At 40.7% G+C, this 16,079-nt stretch overlaps 1 protein-coding gene across 1 annotated transcript; it reads right to left on the bottom strand.

Annotated features, from left to right (window-relative positions):
• Positions 1–461: 461 nt before the first annotated feature.
• Positions 462–8,661, bottom strand: ackr3a (atypical chemokine receptor 3a). The gene is made up of 2 exons (XM_058082983.1): positions 8,548–8,661; positions 462–4,229 (listed from the first exon to the last, which is right to left on the bottom strand). Exon 2 carries the CDS (start codon positions 4,203–4,205, stop codon positions 3,051–3,053), a length of 1,155 nt encoding a protein of 384 aa, XP_057938966.1. The 5' UTR covers positions 4,206–4,229; positions 8,548–8,661; the 3' UTR covers positions 462–3,050.
• Between the last annotated feature and the right edge of the window lie 7,418 nt (positions 8,662–16,079).

Consider the following 16,079-nt stretch of genomic DNA (forward strand, 5'->3'; position numbering starts at 1 on the left):
TTATTATTATTATAATAATTATTTGAGCAGCTTCTGTAACTTTGCCAAACCAATATGTTGTCTGCAAGGATGAATACACGTTATTCATCCTTATAGATTTTGCTATATTTACCAGCTTACATTTCCCCAAAAGCTTATAAAATTGACTTTTCAAGAGCTTTTCTGACATTACGTGATGTAACTCACATATTCCAAAGCAAAATGTCCTCTGGGATGAATAGGTTGCATATGTCACATTCAGACACACACACAGGACGAGACGACTTTCAGTCAATGTTGTCATACACAGTTGCCATTTTTACATGCTTTTTACTTTTATTTGAACATTTCATGGAGTCTTGAGCATGTATAGCGCTCACATTCGATCTTAAGCGAACCGAGTGTGAACACACCGTGATCCAAGCACCTTCTCATCCCAGCAATCTCAGTCATGTACTCGCCATCCCAGATAGGGCGGGGCGGGGGGTTGGGTTAGAAACCACCGATGAGCGGAAAGACTGAAGTACTGGCGATGATTGCAACGAGGTCGGACCAAAAGAGGGTTATCACGTATCCTGAGGACAACAGTGGCAGGGCGTTGACGCCCTCGTAGGACAGAAGGTCACGCGGTGAGGTTAAAGAAACGCTGAGGGAGGCGGGGCAGCAAAGTCAATGTCGCACGATGACGTCGTCTTCCTTGGATTGATGGTTTGTTGTCGGAAATCGATGCCTTCAGGGGACGATGACTCCTACTGCACTGACTTTCTCATCGAGATTATACAGTTGTCATATTATTATGATATCAACCAGGAAGTATTGAGGCAAAATATTGTATCTGCGTTTAATATAACATGTTATACAATAGCAAAGAAATGCGTGTGATCTTGTAGGCATGTTCACGTCTCCTGCAGTCAAAACATGAAATGCACACACACGTCGATGATGGGGTATGTGTCAAACACACACACACACATACACACACACACATACACACACTCACAAACTCACTTTATTTGGTCCCTAATAAACTCTTTGTTGTTGTTTGCTGCTGCCTGCACGAGAGCAGTAAAGCTATTTCGCTATTTGGTTGTAAAAGTCAGTCAAGTGTGTGGCCCCAACGTGCTGATGCAGCACGATCAATTCCACACAAACAGCACGGTTGTCATATTTCATCCGGTTGAAGCCTCCTGTCAATGCCAAAGTAACGATAATGGCTTTATTACACTGTAATAACCCGTCTATTCACACGCTGCAAAACACTTCATATGCGGCTTTGGTCTCCTGGGAGAGAAAGGGTCAAATGAGGGTATTTATTGGCTCCGCCTCCAATGGGTAATGGAAACACAACTCCAATGGTGACCTTTTTCTCTGTAATACAATGCTAGTATGCTAAAAATAAAACTCAGAAATAATGTCATTTTTAAAGCATGGTAACAAAGCATGCTAGCTTGGCTAATTAGCAGACATTCATGTCGGAAAAGAGGCTCCGAAAAGTAAGCGCGGACACACGGAGTGGTTGCGTTGTGGCATTATTTATATTTAAGAACCGAGCAGTCATGTGAAAAAATTAGAACGTCTCAGTTATTGGAGGTCCCTGTAGGTTGGTGGCACTAGCCACGTATACATGGACCCAAATATTCCGATTCCATTCCGGTTAAGAATGTAACCTTTGTATACACCTCATTCCCAAAGAAAAGTGCCAATCCCAATGAATATATAATGGGATTCCCAGGGGTGGAATATTCCTTTCCCCAATCCGATTGAGGTATCTTGTACCCGCTCAAACGGAAAGTTGTCAGACTGCGTTCTTCTTCTTCTTCTGTTGTTTATTGGCGGTTGGCAAGCAGCTTTGGTGTGCATTAGCGCCATCTGTGGAACAGAATCTAAACCCTTCTATACGCCATTCACAAGTCCACTTTTATTCCAAAAGAAAATACATATTTATATAAAACATGTGCCCAGCTTCATTATCAAATATTAGCAAGATTCAACTTTATCTTTTCCTGTTCCCGGGTGCGTTCTTTCAGCCAATGCTGAGATATGACGTAACACGCAGCTCCAGACGTTCTTCACTTTTAAAAAAATGGAGGCCAGCAATCGGCACTGGACTGCTAAGGAAAGTTTGTTTTGGATTCAAACTAAATTCCAAGACTGGACGAAGGAAAAACTGGCAATACGGAGTTATTCCAACAAGTGGAAGAAAAACTCCAGGAAGTCGGTATCACGTGATGTTGGTGTTTACGTTTTACTGGGCATGCCCCATTGACTATTCTGGTTGATTATAGCGGCGCATGTAGACACGTGATTGGAATATTCCTTTCCATGGATACCATTGTTCGGAAAGGTCATTCGGAAAGAGAAAAACTCCTCATGTAAACGTGGCTATTGTTATTAAATGCCAAATTTTGACCACAAAGGACACTGTAACCGTAGAGTGTTTGGTTGAATGACCCTCAGACTGTGTACACCATTACGGGACTGGCGGGAATGTGTCTGGAAAATCTGCGCAGTATTGATTGAAAAACATGGTCGCCATCAAGAAAAACAACTTTGTAGCCGTTTTTTATAATGATTATAAAACTTGGACGATGCTAGCATGTCCATCCACGTCATTTACAGCTAGCCCCCCGTGGGGTGCCAACGACTGTACTGTAACGACTTCAACTGACATGACGTAATAACGAGGTTTTCATAGCGAACGTGTGACAGCAGGACTCGAACAACGAGCCCGCCAGTGTGTGCACTGTAAGAATGATTCGTAACATCAAGTTTTTGCGAGTAACAACGTCGGTTATAAATGAGTATAAATAACGTGATTAAACGTGTCATTGTGATGATGTCCGCCTGATTATAAACACACAAAACAAGCGTACAAATATGAGGTTTGGCTTTACAAATGAGTAACAATACGATATTTACGTACATATCAATAATCAAACTGCTCCCTAAGTGCTTTTTTGCAATCAGTCCATCAATTTGATGCGCGTCCGTTCACAGGATTTCCTATTTCGTCCGTCAATGTCACTTTGATGAAAACTGTAGCTTTAATATTGGACTGCATTGAAATGATTTCAATTCCTCATATCTGCGGCGGGGTTGTCCACAGCCACAGGGGTGTACTCCGCGTCGGACACGTTGGACGTCTCGATGAGGCGCGCCAGGCCAGTCCGCGTGGAGTACTTGAAGATGAAGGCCTTCATGAGGTCGTAGCGGTAGTTGCGGTTGATGAAGTTGTAGAGGATGGGGTTGAAGCAGCAGTGCAGCAAGGACAGGCACTGGGTGAGGTGCATGGCCACGTACAGGAAGTTCTCCAGGCCGCAGGTCAGCGGCAGAACGCCCAGCTGGGAGAGCGAGTCGGCCAGGAGCACGGCGTGATACGGACCCCAGCAGCCCAGGAAAACCACAATGTAGGCGAGGATCACCCTGCGGCTCAGACGCCGCTCCTGCTCCACGGTGGAGGACGCTGACGCCGACGCCGACGACGACGTGCGTGCGAAGGCTCGGGCCAGCAGGGCGTAGAAGACGGCGATCACAGGGAAGGGGAGGATGAACCCCAAGAGGATGAAGCTCAGCTGGATGCCGACCATCCACTCCCTGGGGTTCTCCTCCGGGTACACGGGCCTGCATAGCATGCTGTCCCCATGTGAAGCCTTGACGGTACGCAGGAAGTAGGTGTCCGGCAAGGAGGCGACCAGCGCCAGAAGCCACACCCCTACACATACCACACGGCGGATCAGCTTCCCGCGCGTTCCGTCCTGGTTCTCACGATGGCGCGTCACACTCAGATAGCGGTCTACACTCATGCACGCCAAGAAGAAGATGCTCCCGAAGAGGTTGACGGAGAAGAGGAGGTGCGTGAGTTTGCACGCTACCTCCCCGAAAGGCCAGTGTCCGTGCTGGGCCAGCGAGCTGACCCACACGGGCAGGGTGGCGCACACGCACAGGTCAGCCACGGCCAGGTGGGCGATGTATGTGTGCGTCTCGTGGCGAGGGGTGGAGTCCCGTTGAGCGCGCACGTTGACCCACAGCACCAGAGCGTTGGCCGCCAGACCCACCACGAAGATGAAGGTGTAGAGGACGCACATGGAGTGGAGCAGGGCACGGCGGTTGAAGGCCGTGGTGCACACCATGGCGTCCACGATGGAAATGTTGGACACGGGGTCGGTGAAGTTGAGGTAGCCCAAAGACTCCCACAGGTCCTCCATCTCACTGGTGCTTAGACTCATTTCACTGACACACAGGAAGTGGTCCTGCAAAAGGAAGACATTACTTCATCACTTCATGCCAATGTGGTAATGGTAATGGTAATGGTAATGGTAATGGTAATGGTAATGGTAATGGTAATGGTAATGGTAATGGTAATGGTAATGGTAATGGTAATGGTAATGGTTTTATTTCATTTGAACATGTATCAGATTACAAAGAGGATTCCAGTAACAACTTGCCCAAGAGGATTAAGGCAGCAATGGTGTCCACATGAGGTGTACTCACTTGTGTTGGCAGATGTTTGTATATTTAGCTGTCTGTTGAATTATTTTGGTAATGGTAATGGTAATGGTAATGGTAATGGTTTAATTTCATTTGAACATCCATCAGATTACAGATCAGTAACTGTTACATTTGTTCACTTCCTGCTTTCATAATATAGTTTTATTTTTTATTTAATTTTAATTTTAATTTTAATTTTAATTTTAATTTTAATTTTAATTTTAATTTTAATTTTAATTTTAATTTTAATTTTAATTTTAATTTTAATTTTAATTTTAATTTTAATTTTAATTTTAATTTTAATTTTAATTTTAATTTTTTTTTGATACCCGCAGCTTTTTTTTTTTAAGAAAAAATCAATTGCCCAGCACATTGTGACCAACACCAGCTTATTATTAGCATATAATACAATATCAAAAATATCAAATAAATATATCAATAAAGTCTCTATAAATATAAAAGTCTTACATTTTCCTCTATGCTGCCTTCAGCAAAGATACATTTTTATTTTACTCCCCGTACCCTGGATGCGGGTTTTATTTTCATCAAGCGGCCTTACCTCATAAAACAGCCGTTTGTGGTCTGCCACCTGATTGTGAGGAATTTTAATATGGTTAACTTGCTCCAACATGGTTTTCATACTTTAATAAGCCTCGCTGTCGCCAAACTGTCAACATGATTGATGTGCGGCCCCGCCATGTGGGGATGGTGGTTACAAACAAATGTTTGCATTAGCTACTCTAGCAGAGTGCAGATTAGGCATAAGGAAGCGGCACGGAGAAACCCAAATAAATGTATTTCCGTGAGCGATCCCGGCATTCCAAAATTAAAGCGCCGGTCAGTTTGGGTTGGAAACCTGATCCCGCTTTAAAGAATGTTTTCCCTTTACGTGTCTGCTGAAGTCAAAAAGAAATCCCATGTTTCTTTTTTTTTCCCTTTTCTTTCCCCTGCCTCCAAGCGAGCGAGGAGAAGGTCGTGGAGGAGCTGTCACTGAGAAGATGATCAAAGAAAAAGCAGCTCACAGCCTCAAAGACGTCTTTTTTTTTTTTTTTTTTTTTAACATCTGAAGATAATAAGTATCTGCACACGATTTTAAATAGGTACACAGATGCTGTCAAGGCTTTGCTCACACATCAACGGGTATTTTTAAAATGGAAAAACGTCTTGCACTTAAAAACCATCGGCGAGGCGCATGAACCAAAATTTTACATTAATAATTTTTTTTTTTAATCTTGAATTCTCTATGTCACTCTGCACCAACTGACAATACAGTCAACCCTCGTTTATCGCAGTTAATTGGTTTCTAACCTGACCACGATTAAAAATTTAAAAAAACCTTAAACTGTATTACAGAAAGCAGGAAGTGAACAAATGTAACAGTTAGTGATTGTAAAAGTACCAGATGGAGGGGTAGGATTTAATAAGCTTTGCTTCTTCCGACTCCTTTTGGACATGTGGAACTGGGAACTGATTATGTGATGCATTCAATTGTAATCTGATGCATGTTCAAATGAAATTAAACCATTACCATTACCATTACCATTCTTTTGTTTTTGACTTACTTGGGGGCACACATGATTGTGCCCTGTGGATTCTGCCTAGCAACCAGAGGCCAAGAATTAAAATTAAAATTAAAATTAAAATTAAAATTAAAATTGAAATTAAAATTAAAATTAAAATTAAAATTAAAATTAAAATTAAAATTAAAATTAAAATTAAAATTAAAATTAAAATTAAAATTAAAATTAAAATTAAAATTAAAATTAAAATTAAAATTATTTAAAAAAATTAAAATTAAAATATGAAAAAAAAAATAAAAAAATTAAACTATATTAGGAAAGCAGGAAGTGAACAAATGTAACAGTTAGTGATTGTAAACGTACCAGACGGAGGGGTAGGATTTAATAAGCTTTGCTTCTTCCTACTCCTTTTGGACATGTGGAACTGGGAACTGATTATGGGATGCACTCAATTGCACTCAATTTCTTAATGAAATGAAACCATTACCGTCTGCTAGAGGTTCATTTGACTATTTTTGGAAATAGAAATGGAGGGGTATAGTGACAAAAAAAGGCCTACATGCCCACACCAAAAGTATTAAATCCAAAATGTTCATGTTTGAAGAAGCCTAAGAAGGTAACCAAGACATGAGAAGCAAATTTGATGGTAACTTATTATTTTTAGTGTATTTTATAGCTGATTTAATACATGGGTAGGCCAACACAACTTTTATTGCGCCAAACATCATCAAAGTTAAGAGAGGGTTTACTTTTAATGTCTTAACAGCGCTTAGCTTATTTTTACACATGTAATGTATGTAATGTCGACCTGCCAAAAAAAAAAAAAACGATGGCCTGAGAGTTTCACAGTGGACATAGCGAGCCATGCGGCATGCTAATAATCCGTCACTCTCCTCTAGAATGAAGCAAGTCGAGTGACATTTCTATCTTCACAGTGGGCTGCAACGTCTCTCTCAGCTCCTCCGACGGGACGCCCGCTGTGGTGTGAGAGGTCGGGAGTGGCGGCGGTGGCGGTGGTGGGAGGGGTTAAAAAGGGGGACGGATCAAAACCAGAGCACGAGTGCCTTAACCTCGCTTCGTGCCCCACTGTGACCTGTACGCCCACGGAGGGGAACGGTGTGTCCCGAGATCAGCGGGAGGTTCGACTCCGAGCAAAATACTCCCTCTGCTTTGTAAACGATCGAGACGGGCTTTTAAAGAACACGTATCACCTTTCGCTAATGGTATAGCTAAAAAATAACTACTATATCTTCTGTTGTACATGCTTAATTAAATTTTAAAAATTCTCATTTCTTGACAATCTTATACTATTTTCCCCTCTTTTGTGAATTGAAGTGCTTTTTTTTTTTTTTTTACAGCCTTGACGTCGAGTTCAACTTCACCAGCAGATAGGAGCATTCTTCACTGTAGAGGGATTTGCAATGCTGAGATAATCTCTCACAATGGTCTCTTAATTCCCTCATATTATATGGAAAATACCTGAGCCAGGTAGCTCGGCAGGCTTCAAGCTAATTAACCCTTTAACGCCCACGCCATCAGATAACACGCACACATTCTCTCTCTCTATCTCTATTTTCTCCTCTGCAGTGACAACAGTTTATTCTTATTCAATCCTTCATTGTAAATCACATAAACGTTCAATAGTTGGAAACTTCAAAAATAATAAATAATGACCATTTGTGGATTGGAGCTATTTAAATGGTTTGTCACTATATTGTCAAACCACTGTAAGTTCATAAACTGTGCATATACTGTAAATTCATAATGAGAGTTGAATAATTTTGAGTGTAACTTTAAATAAAAACATGCATAAGTCAAATTTAATTACGCACCAGGACTAAATCTAACAGAACGATTAATTTTATGTGTATTACAAACTGTTTTTCTTTCCTAATTTAAATAATATACTTTTTAAAAAATGCAAAAAAAAAAAATTTAACTACAAAAATAACAATTTAATACAAAATAAATAGTTTTTGTATTCTTAAAACTAAAAAAAATAGAATAGAGCAAATTTACTACTTACACTACTGAGTCTTTAATGAGACTTTAATGCATAAAGAATTAAGCCCATACCGTTTGTGAAGGGTCAAAGTTCACCGTGTGTGTGTGTGTGTGTGTGTGTAGCTCTCCCCTGACTCAGCTCGCCAGCATCCACTTACAAATTAGCTTAAAAAGCGCCCTTTGTCTCTCAATACACAGACAATAAAAGACAATAAAAGAATAAAGGGGTTTCATTTGCAAATGTCAGCAACAAGAATGGCGCAGGTGCAACATGTTTCTTATTGTTTGCTCACAAGTTTCGGCTGTCACTCGCTATTTAGTCAAAGCAGAAGAGTCGTTTGGTGTCGCTACGTTCAAATCCGCCACTGTGCTTGTTTCAGTAATTCGGTGTTTAAAGCATCCAAAAACGCTAAGATCATCATTCATCCGTGTCACACTACATAAAAAGTGTCAAATAATTTAGCATACATTGAGCATCCCCCTCAAAATCTTGCTCGAAACAGCGTAAAAGTCCGCAGCAACCCCACTTGTCCGAGAGCACTTGAACTCAGCGTACCTCTTTATCGGTTCTTCTTCGCTGCAAGCTTCTCCGGTAACTTTTTTTTTTTTGGCATCCAGTCCGTCTGCTCACTCCGCTCGGGGCTTCCCTCGCAAACTGGGACTCGATGGCTCGTCGTGCACTTGCTGATACTGACGAGAAGCAACGCCTCCAAGGCTGGACCTTGAAGGCACACAATGTATGCGTATTGGCAGGGGCACCCTAGTCACGTCGAGGCGGGTTTCGGCCATTGGAGGGTCGAGGAACGTGCTTAGCCTGCTTTTTTTGCACTACAAAACGATCTTTGATGCACCCCCATGCCACAACATTATGACATTATAACATTATAACACTAAACTACAGACTGTATGTATCTAAAGGGAAAACCACTCTTAAACATTTTGCCCAATAACCACAATTCCGAGTAGACATGAACACACCTTTTCTGTGTGTTACGGTGTGTCTATCATGAACGAACGGGTCAAAAGAACTAGTTCTTTTTTGTGAACGAAATGAACAAGGTCACCACCGCTGTTTTATCCGATCGTTGCGCCTCGCTCTGTGCGTGCATAGGTGTATCCTATGGGCAAAAACCCTTCATTCAGTAAAAAGATCCGTTCATTTTGGTCAATTAGGCTGTGATCTCCCCTAGTGGTGTGTCATATCATGAACGAATGGGTCAGGTATATCTTTCGAACACACAGTAGTGGTGGGCAAAACCGTTCATTCAGAAAAGAAAGATCCGTTCATTTCGTTCATTTTGGTCAATTAACCTGTGATCTCCCCTAGTGGTGTGTCGTATCATGAACGAACGGGTCAAAAGAACTAGTTCTTTTTTGTGAACGAAATGAACAAGGTCACCGCCGCTGTTTTATCCTATCGTTGCGCCTCACTCTGTGGGTGCATAGGTGTATCCTATAGGCAAAAACCCTTCATTCAGTAAAAGATCCGTTCATTTCGTTCATTTTGGAACAATTAGCCTGTGATCTCCCCTAGTGGTGTGTCGTATCATGAACGAACAGGTCGGATATGTCTTTCGAACACACAGTAGTGGTGGGCAAAACCATTCATTCAGTAAAAAGATCCGTTGATTTCGTTCATTTTGGTCAATTGGTCGTTAGCTTGTGATCTCCCCTAGTGGTGTGTCGTATCATGAACGAACGGGTCAAAAGAACTAGTTCTTTTTTGTGAACAAATGAACAAGGTCACCGCCACTGTTTTATCCTATCGTTGCGCCTTGCTCTGTGGGTGCATAGGTGTATCCTATGGGCAAAAAACGCTCATTCAGTAAAAAGATCCGTTCATTTCGTTCATTTTGGTCAATTAGGCTGTAATCTCCCCTAGTGGTGTGTCGTATCATGAATGAACGGGGCAAAAGAACTAGTTCTTTTTTGCGCCTCGCTCTGTGGGTGCATAGGTGTATCCTATTACGTCTGCCTGTTTTTATCTGTTTATATATCTTTTGAACACACAGTAGTGGTGGGCAAAACCCTTAATTCAGTAAAAAGATCCATTCATTTTGGTCAATTACCCTGTGATCTCCCCTAGTGTTGTGTCGTATCATGAACGAACTGGCCAAAAGAACTAGTTCTTTTTTGCGCCTCGCTCTGTGGGTGCATAGGTGTATTCTATTACGTCTGCATGTTTTTATCTGTTTATATATCTTTAGAACACAGTAGTGGTGGGCAAAACCGTTCATTCAGTAAAAAGATCCGTTCATTTTGTTCATTTTGGTCAATTAGCCTGTGATCACCCCTAGTGGTGTGTCGTATCATGAACAAACGGGTCAAAAAAACTAGTTCTTTTTTGTGAACGAAATGAACAAGGTCACCGCCACTGTGCTATCCTATGGTTGCGCCTCGCTCTGTGGGTGGGTGGGGTTAGCTGACTGTAAGACAGAGACCGAGAGATTGACAGACGCTCGTCAGGCGTTCATTCATGATTGACAGTCGACCATGAATTGAAGTAGTTCTTTTGACCCGTTCGTTCATGACCGACACACCATTAGGGGAGATCACAGGCTAACGACCAATTGACCAAAATGAACAAAATGAACGGATCTTTTTATTGAATGAACGGTTTTGCCCACCACTAATGTGTGTTCTAAAGATATAAAAACAGATAAAAACAGGCAGACATAATAGGATACGCCTATGCCCCCTAGAACCACTGCTATTAAAAAACCTACAAGAAGGTTTATGATTTTATATACATACTGTCACCATGTAGTAACAAGTACATACACTACATGGTAACATGTAATACTTACGTTACAGACTTTGCATTGATTTAACATAGCAACATAGAAACAGCTAGTGCGCCAATCACATAATCTTTGGCGCCAACTGGCGCCAGTTGGTGCCAGTTGGCGCCAAAGATTTTGTGACTTCTAGCATCTTTGGCGCAACTTGGCTCGCGCCATGACATTCCAGTGGATTCCAATAGGCGGATTGTTTGTGACATTTGGTTCCACTTGGTGAACACTTTGCGCGGATTGCTTGATGCAAGTGGCTCGACGAAGATTTTAAACATTTTTGAAATTTTCTTGCCGACAACCTCAATTTTTGCCGCCGTTACGGGCCATCACGAGCTATCAAAAAAGGCCTTGGAATAATCAATGGCGGTATTTAGGGTTTAATTCCATTTATGGTTAAGAAAGGCAGGGGGTTCTATTCCAACCAACTCCTCCAAGTGTAAAACGAGCATAAAGTGGAGTTACGAGGTTGTTATCCGACAGTGATAATATAGCGATAAACCGATAAACAAACCATTAAGGAGATAACAAACCGCGTTGTTACATCACACGAGGGAGGAAGGACGAGTATGAATGGATTTGGATCCCAGTCACCAAGACATAGAAAATCTGCATGAGTTCATGTGAACGTTCCTTCATTTTTTCAACTCTGGTGGCCTGCTGGCCGCTTTAAGCAAAACGATTAACCCCAAGTTCAATGCAATTGGATAAGGAGACGAGTCTGTGGAATCTACTGTGATTAATACTGTTTGCCTTGTCACATCCCTGATAAGAAGCTCACAAGTGGGTTTTGAACCTTTGCCAGGTGTAAATCGTCCAGCTTGTTTGCTAAAAAAAAAAAAAAAAAAAAAAAGTTATCACAGACTGGTACGGGTCACTCTGCTCACATTTATTACGGCTGAATGCGGCGATGAAATCCAGCCAGCAGCCTGCTGAGTGACCTCATTAAAGAGCAGTGGAGTGAATTCAGTTTCAATGAGGCTTTAAAGAGAGCTCCCACTCTGCACGCATAGCCATTGTCCTCCATATCAGTAGCATCAGGGGGATTTATAAGCCTCTCGCAGAAACATCCGCAGCCCCGCACGCCGCTGCCAACCTCTGTTCTGTACTCCCCATTCACAGGGGGGGGCACACTGGGAAAGCAGGTGTGTGTGTGTGTGTGTGGTGTGAAGCCTGAGAATACAGCTTTTTGTCCGGAACACAGTGGACGAGTGGGATGCTATTTTGGAGTACTGGAAGGATACAGCAAATCATTAAAACGTAATGAAAGGATGTGAGATGAAATGGAAGGGAATAAAGTCATCAACTGGAGTGATTTCTTCCTCCGAAGCCGTCATCTTCAATGTTGATAGACACTAATGTGCACCGTAGGACTTATAAATAAAGTTTAAAATGCTTCGAAAACGGATTATTGGACTCCCATTTCCAGACTGTAAAAGTGTATAAGTATGTTCCAAAACGTCAAAATATGTAAGTATATTTGGGTCGCGTGGATTTTAAAGGCATTGTACCACTAAAGAACAAATGCCTCAAGTCAATGTCGGTGCCGACCAATAATAGTGATGACTCATATGAAAATGTCCGCTGTAATAAAATTGTTAAATAAAAATAATAAAAAAAAAATAAAAAAAAATAATAAAAAAAAAAAAACATAACACCAGTCCCTTGTTTCTAGTATGCTAAGAGCTATTGCCTCCTAGGGTTAGAAACGTTACAATACTTTTTAGCATCTGAGCGGTCAAAGGCACCACCCTATTGACTTTAAATGTAATCTGACCCAAGACGGTGGGGTCAAATCAGGACACACCCTCGAGTCAGCACTCGAGTTGGTCTAACTTTAGAATAATGTACACAAAAATACAGTAGTTACTGAGGAAGTAATGAAGAACTAATGACTAGAAAACAAGACTTTTTTGCATCAGAAAGTACATGGTGGAATTCATGTTTACTTTCAATGAACCGCAGCAACCCCCAGTGCTGGCAGCACTCATGTGGCCGCAGACCATGACAGTCAGCAAGACATAATTACCTTTTTGTTTTGCCAATTATTTAGACAATGTTGAATAATTTTATAGTGAAATCAATACTTGTTTACAAGTTGTACAGTAGGAGTGAAAACATTTTTATTTTCCCAATAGTTCAACTTTCTTCTGATCTAATCTTATTAAACACTATTTTTGTAATATTATGACTTTATTGCTAAAATAATATAATTTTTTCCCCATCCTAATTTTCAAAAATGTCATAATATATTCATATTTAACCTCTATGCTACTAAAGTTATATTATTATTCTTTATTCTTGGAAAACTGCAACTTTTCCTGCAAGTTTTTCCTGTCAATATTTTGACTTTACTCACGTAAAAAAAAATTATTTCTGCATTTTTTTTAAATTATTGTAAATCTTCTCCTTGGAATTATGAATTTATTTCCCTAATATTTTGACATCATTCTTAGACGAATATAACTAATTTCCACAAAATACGGCTTAGTTGTTTTGTTTTTTCATAATATGAATTTTTTTTTCTTCAATATTTAATTTTCATTCTACTTCATGCTTTTTCTTTATTATTGTCAAATTATTATTCTTAAATGACAACTTTTTTCTCTTAATATTTTGACTATATTCCTTGTAATTTATGTATTTTTGCAGCAGACCAATAAAAAAAAAAGCCATGGGCCGCAAATGGCTCCCGGGCCACACTTTGGACACCCCTGCTGTACACCCACTGATTACTTTAAAGTGCAGTATAACCATGTAGTAGGTCCCATTAGACAATATAATAAAGGGGTGTACTCACTTTTTTGACTAGCGTGTTTTCCTCCTGAGTTAACCTTGCAATCCAAACGATGTTTAAATGTCTTTTGCAGTACGGCCAACGCTACACGGACGCAAACAACACAAGGAAATCCCATTGCTTGTCTGCCAGTCCTGGGAGAGGAGCCCCTCTTCCTCATGATAAGACTCCAAGTCCTTTTGTCACATTTTACAAGATCACTATCCGGATTCAGTCGGTGCATTTTCAGCACAAGACCCAAAGTGTAAGATTTGCTCCATATGAATACAAATGCTATTTTTATGTGTCGCTGCTGAAAATAACACCGCTGACCTTCATTTGTCCATTCTTCCAAAGTGTTTTTCTTTCTCCCGTCACATTTTTTTCCGGTCTCAAGTATTCTTACAGTATTTAAGTTCATTACACACATTCATAAACACAACGATCCCGAGATAAGGAGAAGGAAAGGGACTGGAGACAACCAGAAGGACGGCGCTGACGTCAAAAAAAAAAAAAAAAAAAGAGTGTGGGAGAGCGAATTGAGGCAAACGTATGTAGGAAAAAAGATTGAGTGACTTATTGCTAATGACTTCTCTTTCTATTGTAGTCTATCCCTGCGTCCCCGTGGGGGGTCTGACAGACGCTTGCTATTTTTGTGCAAATCTCTATTCAGCAGGTCCCCTTCTCAAAATTCCTTCTTAAGCACATCTTCAGCAAACTCCCTCCTCTGCATTTTCTCCCTCACATTCCTCCTTTACATCCCATATCCTTCATTTTTCTTCGCCCCTTTTTTTTCATCTGTAATTACTTTTCAGAGCGTACGCAGGATGCATTTGAACGTAGTCTTTGGATGTTTAAAGCTTTTTTAAAAGCTTGTTTTTTTTTTTTCAATCACGCTTTCCTTCAAAACCCAGAAAGATCTCACTGTGGTGCAAAACAATAATGACTGAATGACGAAGAAAAAGTAGTGAATTATAGACTCGATTTTCACTATTACAATAGCAGGTTAGGGTTAGCTATTGGCCACACCTCGTTGGCCAGCGCACTTCGCAATTTCGCAATCTGGCGCATCGCGGCGCACCCACGCCTCCTTCCCTCCAACCAGCACAAAGAGGGAGGAGAGAAGGCGTGAGAGCGTTTACAGTAACACAGCCAAGTGTCATTTTAACCAATCAAATGAACGCCTCTCATTTCCTTTCAATGGAGTGCGCATCCTTAAAGTCATATTAAACCAGGGGTCTCAAACTCAATTTACTTGGGGGCCACTGGAGCTCGGGTCCGGGTGAGACTGGGCCACATCAAGTTTTAATAAACGCATTTATTAAAAACAAAAAAAAATTTAAAAACCTTGCTTTGGTTCCAATTTTCTACAATAAAAGCTCTGATAAAACATTCCACTGTTCTCAAATATCTTACTTTTTATTTTTCTACACAAAATAAGATGAAAAATAAACAAACAAATCAAGAATAAAGAAAATCAATCAATCAGTAATAAATAAATATAATTAATAATAATAATAATAAAACAGCAAAAAATAAAAACTTAAGAAAGCACATATAGTTGGTGGGTAGACAAATGATTTTTTTCAGATTAAAATGAACAAAGCATTATTAGAGCCCTGTAGACATGACAAAACACGACTATAGTCACATTTATACTCTTTTTATTTACAACATATTGCGCAACTGCAGGGTCTTCAGACACATGCTAACTCGCAAACTAGAGAGCTAGCGACCTAAACGGTAGCCTTCGAGTTATTTCCTTTAAACGTAAATAGCCAAAAACTTACCACTTCCACACAGATAGGGAGGATAACTATTAACAGTTATTTAACCTTTAACATGAACATGAATCAAACGTAATAATTTTTTTCTGGGTACATGATACCATACAGCATCCATATCAAGGCGGGGGCCTCAAACTAGCGTCCTGCGGGCCACATTTGGCCCGCGGGCCGCATGTTTGAGACCCCTGTATTAAACACAGCAGCAAGCTAATCCAGGCATGCTTGTGATGTACCTCTGTTCTTGCGGCTTCTGGAGGCTAACTAGTTAGCTTGTAAGCATGCTATGCTTAAAGCTGTGAGTAAGTAAGTAAGTAAGTAAGTAAGTAAGTAAGTAAGTAAGTAAGTAAGTAAGTAAGTAAGTACCATCATCATTTTTAACATGAACTGTCAGACAGGATGGAGGCTGTTGACTTTAGCCATATTTTACTGAGCAGCCAGGACAGGTGTCCAAAAAAAAATTGGGCTTTGTTGGTGTTTTCATGCACGTTCTACTCGTCACTAGTGGCAACCTGCCTGCTTGTGTTCTTCTAAGATGGGTTCATGAAGGTGCATGTTTTGCAGAGAGGCGTCCCGCTTGAGAAATGGAGCTGTCAAGACATTCCTGACATTGACAGAGCATCCCTGCCTGGTCGGCCCATTAATGTGTGTGTGAAAGCAGGCTAGCGCTTAAATGTCAAAACACGCATAAAGAGAAGGTATTGTTTCTTATCTCTGTAGCAGATCTCTAAACAAG

This window comes from Doryrhamphus excisus, chromosome 9 (assembly GCF_030265055.1).
Source record: "Doryrhamphus excisus isolate RoL2022-K1 chromosome 9, RoL_Dexc_1.0, whole genome shotgun sequence".
In the NCBI taxonomy this organism is placed as follows: domain Eukaryota; kingdom Metazoa; phylum Chordata; class Actinopteri; order Syngnathiformes; family Syngnathidae; genus Doryrhamphus; species Doryrhamphus excisus.

Bases quoted from the DNA above. Each gene is read 5' to 3' on its own strand.
- ackr3a (XM_058082983.1), bottom strand. From the start codon at position 4,205: ATGAGTCTAAGCACCAGTGAGATGGAGGACCTGTGGGAGTCTTTGGGC.